The sequence below is a fragment of the Malaclemys terrapin genome, chromosome 24, assembly GCF_027887155.1.
Source record: "Malaclemys terrapin pileata isolate rMalTer1 chromosome 24, rMalTer1.hap1, whole genome shotgun sequence".
NCBI classification, from domain to species: Eukaryota; Metazoa; Chordata; order Testudines; family Emydidae; genus Malaclemys; species Malaclemys terrapin.
Genome location: NC_071528.1, coordinates 1,512,626 through 1,527,179, shown reverse-complemented (window position 1 = coordinate 1,527,179; position 14,554 = coordinate 1,512,626). Strand labels below are relative to the sequence as shown.

General features: G+C 42.1%; 1 protein-coding gene across 2 annotated transcripts in view; it reads left to right on the top strand.

Moving 5' to 3' along the window:
• The window catches only part of SPPL2B (signal peptide peptidase like 2B), a 118,473-nt gene that overhangs the window by 39,441 nt on the left and 64,478 nt on the right, over positions 1-14,554 (top strand). For both annotated transcript variants that reach the window (XM_054013289.1, XM_054013290.1), the window contains exon 2: positions 7,681-7,800. In XM_054013289.1, the coding sequence (XP_053869264.1) occupies positions 7,681-7,800 (120 nt within the window). The remainder of the gene's footprint in view (positions 1-7,680; positions 7,801-14,554) is intronic.

Sequence of the window (14,554 nt, the reverse complement as noted above, 5' to 3'; positions counted from 1 at the left end):
GACGAGATGCAGCCTCTGAGCTGGGCAGCGCTGCCTTTGCAGAAATGAGGAGGGAGTAGGGCAGTGGCATGTAACCCTGTGTGGCTGTCCATGCCTTGCCTCTGTTTGGGGAGGAATCCCCCTCCTCCCCCAAAACTGCACACATGGTCGCGCCCCTCTCCTCTTCTCACCCCTTACCCCCCACACAGCTTCCCTGCTATTTTCTGCAGGGAAAAGCAGGAAATGTGGGCGGGGGGGCGTTGGCGTTTTCTGTTGTGGGTGTGCAGTCCCGCAGAATCCCCCCAGGAGTAAGTCACTGGCTTGCACCTATGCTCAGCCCTGGCCCCCCCACCTCCCCCAGCGGTGATCACGCAGGCACACACACCCAGCCCTCCTCCCCCATCTCTGACCTGCTGCGGGGGAAGGGGTGCGTGTCCCCAGGAAGATGGTGTGTTTTTTTTTTTTTTTTTTTTCCCCTGCATGGGGGGTGGGGGGAGGGCACAGAAAAATTTGGGCCATATGAATTCTGTGCCCGCGCATCGGCGCAGAATCACTCCAGGGGTACACCTTGTCTCTCTGATCAAGGTAACATCTGGTTGGATGCATTCTCCCTAGACCAGGCAGGTTTGGATGAATGCAGTATGACTTCAGGATTCCCTGAAAGGCTAAGAGCGAGAGATAGGATAGGAGGAAAGAAATAGTGGGGCGGAAAAGAACACCAGGGAAGGGAATAAAATATAGACTCTTTCATGCCTTTGTGGTATTGGTAATTAGGTGTCCCCACTGGTAGGCTGATGACTGGATGTCATGATAATGTGATGACTTTCAGCACTCACAGGTGAAAACAAAGTTCCTTAAACAAGAGCAGGGCTAGCTGGTCTTCCTGTCAGGAAGAAAGTCCTTTAGATGCATCAAAATGAGTTGCAGTGCTGGCAGGTCAGGGGATGAGCTGAGGTAAGATAATTCTTCCGCCCTCCCCCAGTCTCTTTTTAAGAACCCCAAAAAGGAATAAAAGTGGGTAGCATATTTTATCCTCATTATTTTGTCCACCAATTTAATCAATTTCCATAAGGCCAAGCTTGGCAAAGGTAACTTTGCTCCCCCATTTTCTTGTTTACCAAGTATGATCTCCCCACAGTCCTTGATTGATATCATTAGGCCATTTTGTATGGACTAATACAGTTTCTTGGTCTGGTTTTCTTGTACCTGTAATAACCATTCATTGTCGTAAACAATTTGACCTATTTTTTTCATGGTTATTTTAACATCTCAAGAACTTTCACATACCTAAGCTCAGTTGTAAAAGGTAACTTTTGAAGGTCCAGTAATCACAATAGGTATTTCCCCAAACATCCTCTGCAGTGGAGACTGGCTCAGAGAAATCATGTAGCTTCCCAGCAATGTCTTAATTTCCTTCTTTGCTTCCTTTAACATCAAATCTCAAACTTAATTATCAACATTGTTTCTTTTACTTCTGATCATTTTAGCAAAAACATCCCATCAATGTGATTCTCTCAAAATATCCCCCATGCTTCCATAGGTTCTGAAAGATCCAACAGCCTATTGCTCGTTGAAAAGCTTTCCATTTTCTTCCTGACAATTTCTGTGATGCAATTATGAATTATCAATACTAAATCTGTAGCCCATGGAAAATTTAATAAAAGCAGTATAAAACCTGATTTAATGTCCATGAATTACAAGGGACAATTGTTCTGACTTTATTATTTGTTTCCATACAACTTAATAGAAATCTCCCTCTTTTTTTTAATGTAAATAAAGAATTTCCAGTCTTTTCCACCCCACTGCAGACATCCTTCCTGCAGAATTTAAATCCAACTTCATGCAAAGTACATAGAGTCCTGGCTGTAATTTCTACAGGCAGGGCCGGCTGCAGGCACCAGCGAAGGAAGCAGGTACCTGGGGCGGCCAATGGAAAGGGGCGGCAGTCCGTCCTTTGTTGGGGCGGCATGTCCTGGTCGGTGACAGCAGCTCAATTGGCCTGCTTCAGTCTTCTGCGGCAATTCGGCAGCGGGTCCTTCACTCCCTGTCTTCCTCTTCGGCGGCAGCTCAATTGTTTTTTTTCTGCAGCTTGGGGCGGCCCTGTCTACAAGTAGAATGTCTGTATTAAAGATGAAAGCGACTACAGTCTGCAGAAGTTACCATTTTGTGCAAGTTAAACAAAGGCCTCTGGCTCATAGCAAGTGGCTTGAGTGTCCTTGTTTCAATGATTGTATCCTTTTGTTCTAAGCTAAATATTCCCCATTTCAACTAAAAGCTGCCTTCTTAAGTCAAACCATTTAAATGAAAGTTACAATTAGAGCTGACAGGTTTCAAAGTGGTAGCCGTGTTAGTCTGTATCAGCAAAAACAATGAGGAGTTCTTGTGGCACCTTAGAGACTAATAAAGTCTCTAAGAGCAGCAAAGAGTCCTGTGGCACCTTATAGACTAACAGACGTATTGGAGCATGAGCTTTCGTGGGTGAATACCCACTTCTTCGGATGCAAAGTCTCTAAGGTGCCACAAGGACTCCTCATTGTTTTAATTAGAGCTGAGTGAATTATTGACTTTTTTGGTTTGTAGTTTTGAACCGAAACTGGATTGTTTTTTCTCACCTTCTGGGCGCAGTCCAGAAGGTGAGAAATACCTTGGGTGTCTTAGCTGCTGTGGCTTACAACCTGGACACCAACAGCTAGCAGATAAGCATGCAGTATCCTGAGTGTCTGTGTGCTATGCAGCCCCGGTTCAGTGCTCTGACCCCAGCAGTCTGCTTACAACACAACTCTCTGTCATCCAGTTGCCTTATGCAGGGGTGACCTAATATTCCCAGTCCTGAATTTTCCCCAAAACCATCTGCCCTGAAGTGTCCAGCCCTCTCCTGGAACACTTCGAGAAATAATTAAAGTTTGCGCCTCTAAACAGACAAAATGCACAGCTTATCACTGTCACTAAAACACAGCACTGGCTTGGTTTAGATTAAAAGTAAAACAAGTTTATTAACAAAAGAAAATAGGATGTCAAGTGAGTTTATGTCTAAAGGATAGAGTCAGAAATGTTTACAAGCAAATAAAAGTGAAAAAATGTTTTCTAGAGACTAAATCTTAACAAAACTACAATCTTGTTTCAAAGTAAGATTCTTATCACACTACCTTTCAGAAAGATGGCTGACCACCCCTCTTATCAGGTCTTCCACAATGTCCAAAGTAAAGTTCATTCAAGCTGTGAGGAAGGCTCAATGGAGTCTCCTGGTGAAGGAAGTTTGATACTGATTTCTTCCCTGCTGGTGTTTGCTATAATGCAAATTGCTTTTTCCTACAATCTCCTTCCCCTGTCCTGATTCTGAATGATTATCTTCTCCTCTTGTTGTCTTGATGGATCTGTTTACCTTTTATGTAAATTGCATTCCCATTGTCTCTTAATGTACCTTGGAAATACCTTCAAGTAGCGGAACAACATTCCTTTGGCTAGAGTGTAATAACTTCAGCCCTGCTTGGCAGACACACTTTAAAACAATAATTTCCAATACGTTTCTAATTTTGAATTTGTCCTCCTTACACACATCACACAGCAATGATCAGTATGTTATTATTGGTCAGGCCACTTGAAATTTACTACCAGATACCAGTCATCCCCTTTGCCCTCTTGCATTGGGATGCTATTAGGGTCATACTCACCAAAACAAAAAAAATAAAACAAAACAAAATCATCTTTCTGATAGATTAAAAGGTTTTGAAACAAAATGTCATTTGAATCAACATTTTTCAAACAGTTCCAGATTGGCTGTACAACCATTTGAACCAGATAAAAGTAAAGTCTTTATCTTTGCAAAGCTCCCTCCTTTTTCTTTGTATTTCTAGTTGCCGCCATCTTCCTTTCTCTATCCCAATTTATAGAATCATAGAATAGAATATCAGGGTTGGAAGGGACCTCAGGAGGTTATGTAGTCCAACACCCTGCTCAAAGCAGGACCAATTCCCAATTAAATCATCCCAGCCAGGGCTTTGTCAAGCCTGACCTTAAAAACCTCTAAGGAAGGAGATTCCACCACCACCCTAGGTAACCCATTCCAGTGCTTCACTACCCTCCTAGTGAAAAAGTTTTTCCTAATATCCAACCTAAACTCCCACACTGCAACTTGAGACCATTACTCCTTGTTCTGTCGTCTGCTACCACTGAGAACAGTTTAGATCCATCCTCTTTGGAACCCCCTTTCAGGTAGTTGAAAGCAGCTATCAAATCCCCCCTCATTCTTCTCTTCTGGAGACTAAACAATCCCAGTTCCCTCAGCCTCTCCTCATAAGTTATGTGCTCCGGACCCCTAATCATTTTTGTTGCCCTCCACTGGACTCTTTCCAATTTTTCCACATCCTTCTGGTAGTGTGGGGCCCAAAACTGGGCACAGTACTCCAGATGAGGCCTCACCGATGTCGAATAGAGGGGAATGATCACGTCCCTCGATCTGCTGGCAATGCCCCTACTTATGCAGCCCAAAATGTCATTAGCCTCCTTGGCAACAAGGGCACACTGTTGTCTCATATCCAGCTTCTCGTCCACTGTAACCCCTAGGTCCTTTTCTGTAGAACTGCTTCCTAGCCATTCAGTCCCTAGTCTGTAACAGTGAATGGGATTCTTCCTTCCTAAGTGCAGGACTCTCCACTTGTCCTTGTTGAACCTCATCAGATTTCTTTTGGCCTAATCCTACACAAATTAGAGGTCCCTCTGTATCCTATCCCCACCTTCCAGTGTATCTACCACTCCTCCTAGTTTAGTGTCCTCTGCAAACTTGCTGAGAGTGCAATCCACATAATCCTCCAGATCATTAATAAAGATATTTCACAAAACCGGCCCCAGGACCGACCCTTGGGGCACTCCGCTTGAAACCGGCTGCCAACTAGACATGGAGCCATTGATCACTACCCGTTGAGCCCGACGATCTAGCCAGCTTTCTATCCACCTTCTAGTCCATTCGTCCAGCCCTTTAACTTGCTGGCAGTTAAAGTGGGAGACCGTATCAAAAGCTTTGCTAAAGTCAAGGAATAACACATCACCTGCTTTCCCCTCATCCACAGACCCAGTTATCTCCTCATAGAAGGCAATTAGGTTAGTCAGGCATGACTTGCCCTTGGTGAATCCATGCTGACTGTTCTTGATCACTTTCCTCTCCTCTAAGTGCTTCAGAATTGATTCCTTGAGGACCTGCTCCATGATTTTTCCAGGGACTGAAGTGAGGCTGACTGGCCTTTAGTTCCCCTTATCCTCCTCTTTCCCTTTTTTAAAGATGGGCACTACATTAGCCTTTTTCCAGTCGTTCGGGACCTCCCCCGATTGACATGAGTTTTCAAAGATAATGGCCAATGGCTCGGCAATCACATCCGCCAACTCCTTTAGCACTCTCGGATGCAGCGCATCTGGTCCCATGGACTTGTGCTCGTCCAGTTTTTCTAAATAATCCTGAACCACTTCTTTCTCCACAGAGGGCTGGTCACCTCCTCCCCATACTGTGCTGCCCAGTGCAGCAGTCTGGGAGCTGACCTTGTTCGTGAAGACAGAGGCAAAAAAAGCATTGAGTACATGAGCTTTTTCCACATCCTCGGTCACTAGGTTGCCTCCCTCATTCAGTAAGGGGCCCACACTTTCCTTGACTTTCTTCTTGTTGCTAAAATACCTGAAGAAACCCTTCTTGTTACTCTTAACATCTCTTGCTAGCTGCAACTCCAAGTGTGATTTGGCCTTCCTGATTTCACTCCTGCATGCCTGAGCAATATTTTTATACTCCTCCCTGGTCATTTGTCCAATCTTCCACTTCTTGTAAGCTTCTTTTTTGCATTTAAGATCAGCAAGGAGATTTCACTGTTAAGCCAAGCTGGTTGCCTGCCATATTTACTATTCTTTCTACACATGGGGATGGTTTTTTCCTGCAACCTCAATAAGGATTCTTTAAAATATAGCCAGCTCTCTTGGACTCCTTTCCCCCTCATGTTATTCTCCCAGGGGATCCTGCCCATCTGTTCCCTGAGGGAGTCAGTCTGCTTTTCTGAAGTCCAGGGTCCGTAATTCTTCTTTCTGCTAAGGCTACTGGTATTGAACTCATTTTTGAAGCATGTGTCACACATTGGAGTATGCAACAGTATCCAAGGGGATTGCTCAGGTTTGACGTGTAAGGTAGCCAATCAAGAAAGGGAGAGGTTTTATTTTGTACTCATTTAATAATAATTTTTTTAAAAAACCTCTTATCTTTCTCATTTCTGTTACTGTGGCAGATTTGGTGAAACAGATTTTTAGGATGTCTCTTGTTTCTATACATTTGTCTTGAAAATTCCCTAATAACGTAATATTGTGAAATGTAACTTTTTTGTTAAATGTAGTGACTATATGGTACAGAATTTGTATGATCTAGACAGATATGATGACCTGAAAGTAATTGATGTGTGAGAGAACTTATTGCATTTCCGACTTAACAGGCGCCTTAGATAGTCTGCTAAACCGCATCAGAAGCCGTTATTGAACAGTGCAAGTGAGAGGATTGAAAGTTCCATGTCACCATAATCAAAGATATTGAAACCAAGTAATCTCTTCAGCTTTCTGCTTGATAGGTTCCTTTTCATCATAAGCGAAAAGTGGTGTGTCTATGTTCTACTCTGCTCGATACGACCCAAACTTATCTTTATCTTCAGAAATAGTCATTGTCCTTAATTAAATTGCTGATGGTAAAAGCTGAGAAACTGAGTCACAAGTCCACCCAATTTAGGCTTAATCCGTTTTCTCCTTTATTTATACAATTTCAGACAGAATTATTGTCCCTTATAGTGTCTGGACATACATTTATGCCAGACAAATAATAACAGACAAGACAGACTTGGTAAATGTGCCCAATTTACCACGTTCCAGGACACCAGCAAGTTCTTCCATCTTCCATGATAGTTGTCACCATCTCTGATTCCTTGGTCTGGTCCTGCAGTCCTGTACTTCAGTTTCTGGTCCAGTGTTTCTCCAGTTTGGACCCATGTTCAATTAGGTCTTATATACATTTCTACATTACAGATTACTTAATCTTTATCCAACTGGCTTTTAGCACATCAATCCTTTGGATTTTAGGTAACTTGTACATTATTCATATGCAAGCTTCAATTGCCCAATTTCTGTATTTTTCCTGCTGGTTCTGCAATTTCTCAATCCTGTTGTTTTTGTGTCAACCATCCCTGTGTCTTCCCAGAAGGGATGTGTGTGTGGTTATTTATCATTACATGTTTGTGTATCCCTTACTTACATCTTCCAACACAATGTTGTCAGCAATATCATTTTAAACAAATTAGCCCGTACTTAGGCCAAGTCCTTGCTGGCATAAGTGTTACCTCATCTGTACTCAGTCACTGTACATCATTCTAAATCATTAAAATATAGTTAACAAAGCTTTTTAATTTTATCGTTGTTAATTCTTCATTTTATATTTTACTGTTAAATAATCAGTATATGTTATTCTGTGCTACCCATAAACTATTTGAAAGGGAAAGGGGAATTATGGGAAACATGATGATTCTTTAATGTCAACATTTCTTATCATCTTTAAACTGGGTTTTTCATTCAAAGTCTAGTTTTTGTTTGTGAATTATTACAAAGCAACTTCATTAGAGGGTGTCTCAATTTTAGGGCCTTGATATTTCATTGTTTTTAATGAAACCCCAACAAAATGTTTTATGTTTTCAGGTGTGTTGCGAGTATGGCATGGTACATGTTCTTTCGGAGAAGGGGAGCAGTAAAGGAAAGGACTACTGTATCCTCTTCAATTCTCAGTGGGCCCACTTGCCGCATGACCTGGGAAAAGCTGTAAGTACCTAAATCAAGCAATGAGAGAGGAACATAGTTCACAGACTTCCATATTTTAGGGAGCCCGTTAAGTCTCATCTGGTTCTGGTCAGGCTAGCAATGACTAGGGTGTTTGATTTCAAAAATATTCTTTGCTTTATGTACATTTCCACAGGTAATCTCTAGCAAACTAATGATTTAGCCACCATCCACTTTTCCAAAAACAAATCAGAAGTTGAAGTTAACCAGTGTACCAGTCTTGTAAAATAACCTTCCTTTGTACCACCAGAGCTCTTTAATAAAACTGAAAATGGCACTCACCCCTGGCAAGTAAGGTGTTTAGTTCTTATTTCTGCAAAGATAACCTTGTTTATGTGAATTGAATATAAACAGATACTGTATACTAATGATACTCCCTAATGTTTAGACAAAGAATTCTAATGTCTTTTCAGAATCACGTCGTTCTGCTAAGGTGCAGTAAAGAGAAAACAGATCCGTCTTGTCCGGTTTTACTGCTTTATTTAGACCTATGAGCAGCTTTAGGCTGAGAATGGGGTCAGTTTCACAGTGCTCGTTGAGAAAAGCTATGAGCAATGCTTGAGATTAAAGTACAAAAATGGAGGCTGGAGGAGGAATAGATTAATGTAAACTTCCTCCCCACCATCACAACTGCCAGGCATCTCTGGGGTGGCAGGCGGGAACTGAGAGAGGCTCTAAAATTTATTGTACACCTGCTACTCAGATGCTGTAGAGTATGGAGATCCTGAGTGGGATCCAAGGACAACACCTTGGTGGGAATTGCTTTTCCTAACAGCTTTGGGGAGAAGGGGCATGGCAAGCACTTGATTTCCCACAAGGAAACTTGGAAATGGCAGAGATGCTTAATGACTTCTTTGTTTCGGTCTTCACCGAGAAGTCTGAAGGAATGCCTAACATAGTGAATACTAATGGGAAGGGGGTATGTTTAGCGGATAAAATAAAAAAAGAACAAGTTAAAAATCACTTAGAAAAGTTAGATGCCTGCAAGTCACGCGGGCCTGATGAAATGCATCCTAGAATACTCAAGGAGCTAATAGAGGAGGTATCTGAGCCTCTAGCTATTATCTTTGGAAAGTCATGGGATACGGGAGAGATTCCATAAGACTGGAAAAGGGCAAATATAGTGCCCATCTATAAAAAGGGAAATAAAAACAACCCAGGAAACTACAGACCAGTGAGTTTAACTTCTGTGCCAGGGAAGATAATGGAGCAAGTAATTAAGGAAATCATCTGCAAACACTTGGAAGGTGGTAAGGTGATAGGGAACAGCCAGCATGGATTTGTGAAGAACAAATCATGTCAAACCAATCTGATAGCTTTCTTTGATAGGATAACGAGCCTTGTGAATAAGGGTGAAGCGGTGGATGTGGTATACCTAGACTTTAGTAAGGCATTTGATACGGTCTCGCATGATATTCTTATCGATAAACTAGGCAAATACAATTTAGATGGGGCTACTATAAGGTGGGTGCATAACTGGCTGGATAACCGTACTCAGAGAGTTGTTATTAATAGTTCCCAATCCTGCTGGAAAGGCGTAACGAGTGGGGTACCGCAGGGGTCTGTTTTGGGACTGGCTCTGTTCAATATCTTCATCAACGACTTAGATATTGGCATAGAAAGTACGCTTATTAAGTTTGCGGATGATACCAAACTGGGAGGGATTGCAACTACTTTGGAGGACAGGGTCATAATTCAAAATGATCTGGACAAATTGGAGAAATGGTCTGAGTTAAACAGGATGAAGTTTAACAAAGACAAATGCAAAGTGCTCCACTTAGGAAGGAAAAATCAATTTCACACATACAGAATGGGAAAAGACTGTCTAGGAAGGAGTACGGCAGAAAGGGATCTAGGGGTTATAGTGGACCACAAGCTAAATATGAGTCAACAGTGTGATGCTGTTGCAAAAAAAGCAAACATGATTCTGGGATGTATTAACAGGTGTGTTGTGAGCAAGACACGAGAAGTCATTCTTCCGCTCTACTCTGCTCTGGTTAGGCCTCAGCTGGAGTATTGTGTCCAGTTCTGGGCGCCGCATTTTAAAAAAGATGTGGAGAAATTGGAAAGGGTCCAAAGAAGAGCAACAAGAATGATTAAAGGTCTTGAGAACATGACCTATGAAGGAAGGCTGAAAGAATTGGGTTTGTTTAGTTTGGAAAAGAGAAGACTGAGAGGGGACATGATAGCAGTTTTCAGGTATCTAAAAGGGTGTCATAAGGAGGAGGGAGAGAACTTGTTCACCTTAGCCTCTAAGGATAGAACCAGAAACAATGGGTTTAAACTGCAGCAAGGGAGGTCTAGGTTGGACATTAGGAAAAAGTTCCTAACGGTCAGGGTGGTTAAACACTGGAACAAATTGCCTAGGGAGGTTGTGGAATCTCCGTCTCTGGAGATATTTAAGAGTAGGTTAGATAAATGTCTATCAGGGATGGTCTAGACAGTATTTGGTCCTGCCATGCGGGCAGGGGACTGGACTCGATGACCTCTCGAGGTCCCTTCCAGTCCTAGAATCTATGAATCTTTCATACTGCATTTTGGCTAGTAGGTTTAGAGAGATTGTGATATTAATATTTTTGTAGGGAGACGCGTGATAGAAAGTACAGGAAAAAAAGTAGGAAACACAGTTTAGGAAAAGATTGGGGGATATAGGGGAGTGGAGAGGGGAAGAAAGAGAAGAGGAAGCACTGAAACAATCTACGTAAACTATTTGGGGAAAAGAGGACGAGGGTGGGGGTGAGAAAGAAAGGGAGGCGGGGAAGGAAAGGGAAGGTATAACAACACCAAGAGACTTAGTGAGGTTTTTTTTAATTGATACTAAATAGTTGTTTTATATGTTACAATTAAATACAATATTTAACTGTTTTACTCTTTAAATTGTAAGGAGGTGTGGTAGTAACAATATTTTTCCATCTGTCTAGTAGGCTTAGCAGTTGGGCTAATAAGTATTGGGTAATTTTTTCAAGCCCTGGAAATACATTAATTTTTTTCTTTAAACAAAGACTGGTTCCTGGGAGTCTTAAAATATAACTAAACTAATACAGTAATGGACATCATGTCCCCCACAACAAAGCAAGGTGGAAAAAGAAAATATTTTTGGTTTTGTGACATGAAATATACATTTGTCACTGAAATATACATTTCTGTGCTATGCTCTGGGTATAGTTAATGTGCTTCTCCCAGTGTCTGCAATACTCAGTGAAGGTGATAATAATGGGCAGAGTTCTGGGAGTATATTCCAGATTCTGTTGTTGTGTACCTTGATTAGGTATTTTTCTTTATTTTTTTAGGTATTGTGGGAATAATTCCATTTTCAAAAATGGCACAGAGCAGCATAAATATGTGAATATCTAGGGTTGCTTGACATAATGCATAATTAGAGAATGAATCTTTCATCGTTTGGGACCTACGTCCAAATTCTCATTTTGTTCACATATGGAAATATTACTTAGCACTTGTCTGGTGCTAGATGGATTCAAAGGGTTGTACAGATGATAATACCCACACATTTCCTGTGAGTTGTATACAGCAAATGCTGTGCATCCATCTATACAATGGGGATAACAAGTAAGTGGCAGAGTTGGAACTTGGGGGCTCCTGACTCCCAAACTTGTGCTCATTTTTTTATATCATGCTGTGCAATAAGTTTACATGCTGCTTAGTCTGCATTCATTTATATCACACCACCAGCATACAGCTATGAAGGAGGCAGGCCTAGGAAAGAAGTGTCTGCTCAGAGTTAGGGTTGTAGTGATTTGGCAAAGCTGTTGTTGAAATCAATGGCAATCTGCATTGAACCTGCTTCAAGAAAGAAATGTGCAGATTTTTGCAACAAAGTTACATAAGACTGGTTACACAAATACTGTATTTCATTAAGGCTTTAATTAATTTTGTAATCTTTTGAACTACTCATTTTTAACCCTGGAATACTGAGAAAGCAGCTTTGAGATTTGTTTGTGGATTTCATGTTATTGTGCAATATGTTGCAGTGTTATTGTAATTTGATTTATTAATGTTCTGAAAAATTCTTAAAGGTAACTTCATTAGAACATAGATAAACATAAGAGCTGACGTAGTGGGTCAAACCATGGTCCATCTTGCCCAGTATTCAATCTCTGACAGTGGCCCATATCAGAGCTTCTGGGGGAGTGTACAGAACAGAGCAATTATGGAGTGATCCACCCCTGTCTTTCACTCCCAGCTTCTGGTATTCAAAGGTTTAGGGTTGGTCTGAGCTCAGGGTTGTGTCCCTGACCGATAGCCATTGATAGATCTATCCTCCATGAACTTACCCAGTTCTTTTTTGAACCCTGATATACTTTTGGCCATCACAACATCCCCTGGTATTGAGTTCCACAGGTTAGTTGTGTGGAAAAAGTACTTCCTTTTGTTTGTATTAAATCTGCTGCCTATTAATTTCATCGAATGACCCCTGGTTTTTGTATTGTGTGAAAGGGTAAATAATACTTCTCTATTCACTTTTTTTCTAGACCATTCATGATTTTGTAGACCTCTATCATATCCCCCGTTAGTTGTCTCTTTTCTAAGCTGACCAGCCATAATCTTTTTTTTTTTAATCTCTCCTTGTATGGAAGCTGGTCCATACTCTTGATCATCTTTTTTCCCTTCAGTGAACCTTTTCCAGTTCGGTTTTGTCCTTTTTGAGATGGGGTGTCCAGAACTGGACTCATGGGCACACCAGGGATTCATATAGCAGCATTATATTTTCTGTCTTATTTCCTATCTGTTTTCTAATAGTTCCTCCCTTGACTGCTGATGCTGCACATTGAACAGAAGTTTCAGAGAATTATCCCGGTGCCTCAAGATCTCTCTCTTGGGTGGTAACAGATCATTTAGAACCCATCATTGTGTGTTTATATAGTTGAGATTATTTTTTCCAATTTTGCGCTTACCAACGTTGAATTTTGTCTGCTTGTTTGTTCAGCAATGGCAACCATCTCATTTAGGTAATGCTTTCTTATATAGTCTATTGTGATATAGTTCTCATTTCCTGTAGTCTTGAAGTTCTTGCTGCTTTCTTCCAGTCCTCTGAGCTGCACTCATAGTTGTTTTTTCTAGTCAGTTATATTCGATCTGAGACCCCAAATTAAAATATTTGGTCAAAGCTTACTGTGGAGATTAGCAGGAAAGAGGATTTTAAAATTGTTATTAAAGTTAATGTTTGAAATTAACTTTAATAAAAAAATTTAATTACACTACTCTGCTTCTTTAGTGGTGTGGTTTCTTTGTCAGGGTAATAGCTTTCTTTCAGAAGGGTCTTTAATTCAGATTCTCATTGTTCTCAAGGACACTGAAAGTTACCCCATTCCACCTTGACACACTGCATTCACTCTTAATGCTGTCTGATTACAGGACATTGCACGTTGGCTCTTCTATATAAGCCGGGGTGCCCAAATTAAGGGCTGCACTCATCAGGAACCCGAGGGCTGCACACAATTTGCATAAAATGGGAAGATTGCATCCATCTTTTTCTTCAGTTTGAAAGTGTGGCTTCATGTAGACAGAGTCCCAGAATGCAGTACTCCACCTCGGACTGAGTGGGCTGCTTGGTTCAAGGAAGCATTGCATGCTGGGAGCTGTAGTCTGTGGGGAGAGCACAACTTGTAAGCAGGACTTTGTGACATTGATTGGGACATGCTTAAAAATTAATCACTTTATTCTGTGTTATACAGCTAAAATGGGTCCCAGTTCATTGCTATTGTCACACCTCACATGAGGGCCTAATGTCATTTTTTAAAAGTTTTGAGGCTAGTTGACTGAGGCTCAGTCCACAGAAGACTGAGATAGTGATGATGGAAACAACTAGTAAAAGTTTTCTGGGCCTTTTTGAGTGTGTCAGTCGAGTTTGTTGGCTTGTATAGCAACAGTGACGGGCATTTCAAGATTAGAGTATTGCACTATACTCTACATGGTGCTGCACCTTATCAGCCCTGAAGCTGGGGCAGAAGGTGGAAGATCTGCTTGTTAAGTGGTGTCTCACCATGGGTGCAAGAAACCAGTGCTTTGAAATCTATATTGGCTTCCCATGGGTTTCTGGAAGGAGTTAAGGTCCGTATGTTTTATTATATATCCTAATAGTCCCTAAATGGAATGTGGTCTGTCTACCTGAGACACTGCTCTCTGTATGTTACATTGCCACACTTTAAATCAGTGGAGATGCTTGTGCTATAGCTCCCTTGGTATAGAAGGAAGAGAGCTGCTTGGAGAGTGAGGCCCTTTCTCTGAGGGTGTCTTGACTTTTTGGAATTCACCCACCCACGTGGCCCATAATAGTCCAAATCTGTTGACCTTTAGTGCACACAGTAAGGCTGTGGTTGTGGATCTGGATAAGAGTGTGAGGCGTTTTATTGGGGAGGTTAGGGTTTAGAGCAGTAGTCACCAACTCGTAGATCGCGATTGCAATCTCAGGCTGCTAAAAATCCAGTGGTGCAAGGCACGTCCCTGCCTGCCCTGGCCAGACGCCGCTCCCGGAAGCAGCCAGCACACCCCCATGGGGGGAGGAGCAAGTGGCTTTGTATGCTGCCCCTCTCTGCAGGCACCACCCCCGCAGCTCCCATTGGTCGCAGTTCCCCGTTCCCGGCCAATGGGAGCTGCGCGGGTGGTGCTTGCAGGCAGGAGCAGCACACAGAGACTCCTGCCCCCACAGGGGCGCGTTGGCCCCTTCCAGGAGTGGCGTGGGGCCGGGACAGGCAGGGAGCCCACAACCCAACCCCCA